Raw genomic sequence first — 6,808 nt, forward strand, 5'->3', positions numbered from 1 at the left:
CTCCCACCCCCCATCTGCTGGCAGCAGCAGGGACCAGCTGGGGGAGGGGGGGAGGGCAGGGCAGAGGGGCTAGGGCCAAGCCCTTCCGGGACCACTCCCAGAAATGACCTGGGGAGCCTTCCACAGCTGGACAAATAAAATCTTACCCCTTTCACTGCCTGTGGGTGTGGGAGCTCGGGGTGTGGCAGGGATCTGGGGGGGAGAGGGGGCCCTCAGAGGCCGAGCATGCCGATGGACCACGCAGACAACTTGGCAGAAGTGATGTCCGTCCTTTATTTACATCTTCTGGAACATGGTGACAGCCCTGTGGAGACGGGGCACCCCCCCCCAAAGGCTGGCCTGCTTCCTTCGGTCCGCAGACCACGGCGGCAGGTCCCTGTCCTCAGGGGGGCCTGGCCACCCCGACTCAGTATGGGCAGAACTTGCGCTGCGCCCGCATCAAGGCGATTCTCTGCTTGTCCTCCTCAAACTTCTTCCGCAGCTGGGCCAAGTCTGGGATGGAGGGAGGGAGGGAGCAGAGGTCAGGGGGGAGGGGTGGGCCTGCTTAGGGAGGGGCTCCTTGGGCACCTGGGCCCTGACCCTTATGGGCACCCAAGCCTGGACAGTTTCCTGCTCTGTGTGATTCAGGAGGGGAGGGGTTCCAGGGAGAGAGATCAGGGCAGTGAGCAGCGCCAACCCCGCCCCCCCAACCCCGGGGTGTGAGGGGGTCACTGGACTGGTCAGGGATGGACTGCGGGAAGGGCCCTGATGCACTGGGCCTCACCAGCCCTGTCTGTATGGAGGGAGTGAAAGGCAGGCAGGGCTGGTCTGGCCCTTCCTCCTCAAGCTGCCCCAGCCCCTACCTCCCAAACTCCCTGGAGGGAAAGGAGGGATGAGCATCTCCCACACAGCAGGGGAGTGAAGGCCCTCCCATCTACCGGGCCCACCTGGGGGGACCTTCAGCTCCTCCCCAGTAAAAATGGGGCTACCAATGAGGGGTTGGGGGACTCCTCTCCAGGCCAGGCTGGGGCCCCGACTCACGCTCCATCTTGGTCTCTCGGTGCTGCCACGCATAGAAATTAAGCAGCTCCTTGCGCGCTTTCTTGCGTTTCTCCTTCTCCAGCACTCGTAGGCTGGCGGCCTCCGAGCGAGGCAGGCCAGGCCTCCGGCCTTTGCGGGTCACCTTCACCCAGCCTTCCTCATCTGGGACCCCCTCCTCTGCCTCTGCCTTAGCGTCTTCCTGCGGGAGAGGGAGGCCACCCCATCAGCCGCTGCCCCGGGGCCCAGGGCCAACCAGGCTGAGCCTCCGTTTCTGAGCTTGGCCCTATTTCCCAGAGCTGGGAGAGTGCTAGGTTGGGAGTCAAAGGTTCGAATCTTCACCGACTTCATCCTAGGCCCTTCTCATCTTTTCTCTTTGTGGGCCCCTGACCTGTTACTGAACCCGGGGGTGGAAACACGCTGCAGTGAAGTCCCTGAAAGTTCTGGGGGCAGCCAGCTGCCCTCTGTGTCTCTGGGGCGTTAACCCAGGCCTGGACCCTGCCCCACCCCCACTCGTCCCCTGGTCAGCAGGCTGCCGTACCGCGGCTGTCTTCTTGTCATATTCTTCCATGAACTTGTCCACCTCCAGCCTGAGGGCCTCCGGGTCCACTAGAGAGTCTGCGTAATCCGCTGTCCACTCTGGCAAACAGGCAACAGTGAGGGACCACACGCCACCTCCCCCAGAAAGCCCTTCTGACTTCTGCCCTCATGGTACAACAGAGAGCCAGCAAGATGTGAGTTCAAATCTGACACACTTACTAGCTGTCTGACCCTGGGCAAGTCACTGCACTCAGTTTCTTCAACTGTAAAATGAAAATAATTCTGGCCCCTCCCTTCCAGGGCTGACAAAGTGCTGAGCATGGTGCCCAGCACATAGCAGGCGCCGTGTAAATGTTAACTGTCGTTATTACTTATTAAGTCTGTCATCTCATCACATCTAGCTTCTGTAGGGCTGTGGGGCCTCCCAGGGCAGGAGGAAGGGGGAGCTCCTGGGGTGAGGGCTCAGAGGACCAGCAGAACGGGAAACGGCCCACACAGCAAGGTCAGATCTGGAGTCAGGGCACCTGGGCCTATTTCCTCATCTGTAAAACGAGGCTTCCAAGGTCCCCCTTTAGTTTTTTGGGGTTTTTTGCAAGGCAATCAGGGTTAAGTGACTTGCCCAGGATCACACAGCTAGTGAGTAGCATGTGTCTGAGGCGCATTTGAACTCAGGTCCTTCTGACTCCAGGGCCAGTGCGCCCCCTCTCTGCCCCAAGTCCCTCCTAGTTCTAAAATCACAAGACTACGCGCTAGGTCCAGTAATGACTTCCATGAAATCACATGAAATCAAGAGACCAGCTCAGTCTGCACCTGCAGCGGAAGAGGAGTCCGGGGTCAGCGTGGGCTCCTTCCTGCCCGCCCCCCAGCCCGCCCCCCCCCCACTGACTCTCAATGCCAGTTTTCACCGGGTGGCTCTCCGTTGAGATGATCAGAGGTCCCTGAAGAGCCACGGCCTTCGGCACAGACGCTGGCTTCCTGAACACCACGTAAGCCACGTGGAAACCCTGCAGAAGGAGGGGGGCCGAGATGAGGGCACACCCGGAGACCCCGGCTGGGTCGCAGGCTGCCTCCATCAGCTGGGCTCCCCCCTTAGCTGCCACGACAGCCACAGCAGTGACTGAGGAACGGATGAAAGGTGGGGGGCTACAGGCACTGAGCAAGGGACACCTTGCCAGAAACGGCCCAAGGGGGCTTTGGTTTTGCTTAGCTGCTTCTAGGGCGCTGGAGGCTTTAAGGGAGGGATGAGCCATTAGGAAGCACCAATGATTTTTTTCCCGATACACACTGATCTGATTTCTTCTGTTTTAGAAACAAAGAAAGGCAGAATAACACAGAAAACTGAAGTCAGAGCCAGGAGATCCTGAGTTCAAGTTCTGCCCTGACATGCTGGGCAAGTCCCTGGCCCAGGAGGCCCCAGGCCCAGTCTAGCCAATTTAATGCCCCCCCCCGAGCATCTTCACGCGGAAAGTAGAACAGAAAAAGGATTATTTGTGAGCCCACCGAAAAGAAAGGGGGGCACATGGTATTAACGAGGCTCCCTGGCGGTTCCGCTTTCTGTCAGACTTTGGGGGTCCGTATCCTCCGCTCCTTTACACGGCCAGCGCAACCGCAACCGGTGGTGCCCGCCTGTCCCTGCCTGCGTCCCCCTCTGAGCAGCCCTGAGCTCGGGGTTTAAAAAGGGGGACAAAGGGGTGGTCTGGGTGCTGGACCCTTCTGTGGACGATTGTGGTGTCTCCGGGGAGGGGTCCACCTGGAGATGCCCGTTTAAACATGATAGGACAAAGCGAGGACGAGGACACACCAGGTAAAGGCTCTGAGGCAGCTCTACCCGGGCACTGCTGGAGGCCTTGCAGGGTCCCCAGAAAGATAGGGGGACGGGAAGGACGGGAGCCCCCACACTGGGGGGGAGGGTCCCGATGCCGCCCTTCCAAGGGTCAGCTCTCCCCCAGCATTCTTCCTGGGGGCCCCGAGCCCGCGGCCGCCTCCCCGGTCCCCTGCAGCACTTCCCAGGAGACTTACCGGGACAGGCTTTGGGCAGAAGAACGCCGACGGGGCCTCCTTTGGCGTCTCGCACAGGTCTGGCCTCTCGTGCAGATGCGGACTGGACGGGGCCACAGGCGGCAAAGAGCCGGGCCAGGCTCTCCTGCCCACGGTCCGAGGAAGGAAAAGCAGGGGGTGAGGCTGGGACTCCCCAGAAGTGGGCTCCCAGGCTGAGCGCCGCGTCAGGAGCAGGACCCGCGAGAGGCGCTGAGGGACGGCCCCTGTGCGGGGAGGGAGGGGCTCTGGGTGCAGCAGGCAGACCCGGCCAACGGGCAGGTCAATTTCACAGGCTCAAGTTGGGTCCCTCTTTCCTTGCTAATTGCTGGCTGGACCCGGCTGCCTGCACGCTGTGTCCACCCCCAGACTGTACGCTCCTTGAGGGCAGGGAGCACGGTTTTGCCTGCTTCCAGCCCAGTGTCTGGCACACAGCAGGCGCTTACACTAGGCAGGGCCGTGGCACGTATCCAGAGATAAACTCGAAACACAAGCAAGAGGCGTCAAGCCTTTGAAATGTAACTCCTAAACGCTCGGGACACATCTCCCTCAACCATACCCTGCGTGCCTGACGCAGCTGCTGGGGCAATAGGGGAAACTGAGGCAGCCAGCGCTGAAGTCACTTGCCCAGAGTCCCACAGCTGGTGAGGATGGGTTGGAGTTCAGCCTGCTGGGCCCTGGGATGTCACCTCACTTTTACAGAGGGGGAAACCGAGGCACACAGGCAGAGGGCTGGATTCGAACCCAGGTCCTGGGCCTGCTTGCACTGCTTCTCACCACCCACCCCAGAGCCCCCCCCACCCCACAGTGGGTTCGCTGACCTCTGAGCAGTACGGGGGCACATTGAGGACAAAGAGCGTGCGTCCTGGAGGCCAGCTGGACTTGGCGCCCCCTCGAACTCGGTGCTCTCTGACGTAGAGGAAGTGAGAGGATGCCTGCTCCTGGGAGAACTTGATGGGGATGGCTGCAAGGGAAGCGTCGGGAAGTGGCACTGCCTGCTCACTAAACCCCAGCGGGGGGCCGTTACCTCCAGCACAACCCCCCCACGCTTATCTACGCTGACTGTCCCCTGCGGCACACCACCGTCCAGACAGGCTCTCCTTCCTGCCCCGCCTCCCACCTCCTCGCCTTTGCCCGGGCCGAGTCCCACCCCTGGAACCGTTCCCAAGCAGAGTGCGCAAAGAGGGGCGGCACCCCACCAGGCTGCACCTCCATGGAAGGGCCAGGCTCGGCATTCAAGGCCCTCCCACCCGCCAGCCCTAAGGAACAAACAGCTGGAGGGCTGCTCCCTCCCCCACAGCCCACGACTGGGTCGATTCCTTCGTTCGAGAAGTATTTACTAAGCAAGGGCAGGAAGGTTTCCCCAGCCCGCGCCCGGACCCCCCCCCCCAGGCCTCACCTCGGTAGCCTGGCGGACTCGGAGCCCCCTCCGGCGTTTTTTCCTTCGCACACATTTTCTTGCCCGCCGCCATGATGGGAAATAGCGCGAGGGCTGCTGGGAGTCGTAGTTCTAGTTGGGCGGCGAGAAAGGGCGAGGCAAAAGTGGGTGGGACAGCGTTTCGGAAGTGACGTAGGAGCGGGAGGCGTTGCCATAACTACGGGAGAAGTCACGTGCTCCCCGCGGGGGCGAGCAGTTAAAGATACAGACGCCCATTTCCTGCCCTAGCCACGTGTGTGCTGAGCACTTGCTTGGGGAGGGCTTATGCTTACGCTTTAGGCAGGAGATGAGCAGAGAGTGATGTGATCATTTGATCAACTATCGTGATTAAGAATACTATTGAACCGCGTGGGGCTGGGGCAAGCATCTTTGTGACCATTTCACAGATGAGAATGCTGAGGTTCAGAAAGGGCGCGGTCACAGAGCGGGCTAGCACTCGATCAAGGGCTAAACCCCACGTCTCGGAGCCCTGGCCCCCGGCCCGTTCCAGACTCAAGGCGCTAACCAGCGCAGTGCCGGCATTCAGCAGGTGTTTAATAAAACGTCGCTGATCGGTTTTATCAGAGCTTTCCTCCCCATCGTGCTCTTTGCAGACCACACACCCAGCCCTAACCTCTCTCCAGTCGCCGCCCGCCTTTTGGACATCTCGCACCAGACCGTCCGCGGGCAGCTCAAACTCAGCATATCCCATCAATCAGTCGACAAAGCAATCAATATTGATTAAGCGCTTACTAGGTGCTAGCACTGTGCTAAGCGCCCGGGATACAAAAAGGCGGACAGACCCTGCCCTCGGTGGGGGGGTGGGCTTACAGTCGAATGGGGAGACGACAAAAGCATCCCTAGACCAGCTCGAGAAAGGACAGCTCTATGACAGAGGGAGGGCACTGAAGAGGGGCTGAGGAGGGCGTCCTGCGGGCCGGTCACCGGCCTTGGAACTTCCCGGAAGCCTCTTCCAAACTTGCATCTGATGTGATCTGAAGGCACCACCCTCTTCCCAGGGCCTCCCACGGCCAACCTTGGCGTCGTCCCCCTCCCCCAGGTCTCGTCCTTTCTCCACTTCTCATTCCCACCTCTCAATTCACAGGTGACCATGGAGGGCAGGCCCTCCTCTCTTCACCCCGGCCTTCCCGGCCTCGTCCATGCGCCCTGCCTCCTCTCTGTGGATCTTCCTGAATGGCAGCTAACCCTTCGATAGAGTCCAGGGGCTCCCTATCCCCTCCTCCCTGCCCAGTCTTCGTCCCACTTCCCCACTCCAAGCCCTTTGTGATCCATCCCAGAACCACAGCCTCCCACTGGGGATTCCCTCGCCAGCTCCCCACTCTAGGCATTTTCACCAGCGCACTGTCCCCATTCCGCAATTCTCACCATCCTCTTGTGGGTTCCCTTCAGCTCTCAGCTAAAATCCCACCTTCTGCAAGGAGCCCTGCTTCGCAGCCTGCAAACCTAGCGCTCTCCTCAGCCCAGCTTCTGCTTCCCCCTCCTCTGGCCCATCTGTATGTAGCTATTCAGTGCTTAGCACAATACGGTCAAGTCCTGGAAGATCCAGGAGATTTTAGGGGAATGAAGGTTAGGCATGAGATTCCTGATTCTTTCCCACCACAACTATGAATGCCATTCAAAGATGCTGACGGTCAGGGCCAGGATTAACCAGCTGCTAGCATTTATTTAGCTCCTGCGCATCTCTCTTCTGGAAGCGGTGGAAACACGAGGCCCCATCCCCCAAAAGGAGGTGTCGGGCTCCGGGGTGGCTCATTCCCAACGTGCTCCCTGGACTAGCGA

The 6,808-nt window shown here is 60.2% G+C and overlaps 1 protein-coding gene across 1 annotated transcript; it reads right to left on the reverse strand.

The window, feature by feature from the left end:
* Positions 1 to 249: 249 nt before the first annotated feature.
* Positions 250 to 5,111, reverse strand: RRP7A (ribosomal RNA processing 7 homolog A). The gene is given in 8 exon segments (XM_020982782.2): positions 250 to 492; positions 1,021 to 1,219; positions 1,559 to 1,656; positions 2,444 to 2,561; positions 3,577 to 3,655; positions 3,657 to 3,700; positions 4,413 to 4,555; positions 4,991 to 5,111. Coding segments are annotated over 8 exon segments (840 nt in total). The 5' UTR covers positions 5,064 to 5,111; the 3' UTR covers positions 250 to 406.
* Between the last annotated feature and the right edge of the window lie 1,697 nt (positions 5,112 to 6,808).

This window comes from Phascolarctos cinereus, unplaced genomic scaffold, assembly GCF_003287225.1.
Source record: "Phascolarctos cinereus isolate Bilbo 61053 unplaced genomic scaffold, phaCin_HiC Scaffold_1;HRSCAF=81, whole genome shotgun sequence".
In the NCBI taxonomy this organism is placed as follows: Eukaryota; Metazoa; Chordata; class Mammalia; order Diprotodontia; family Phascolarctidae; genus Phascolarctos; species Phascolarctos cinereus.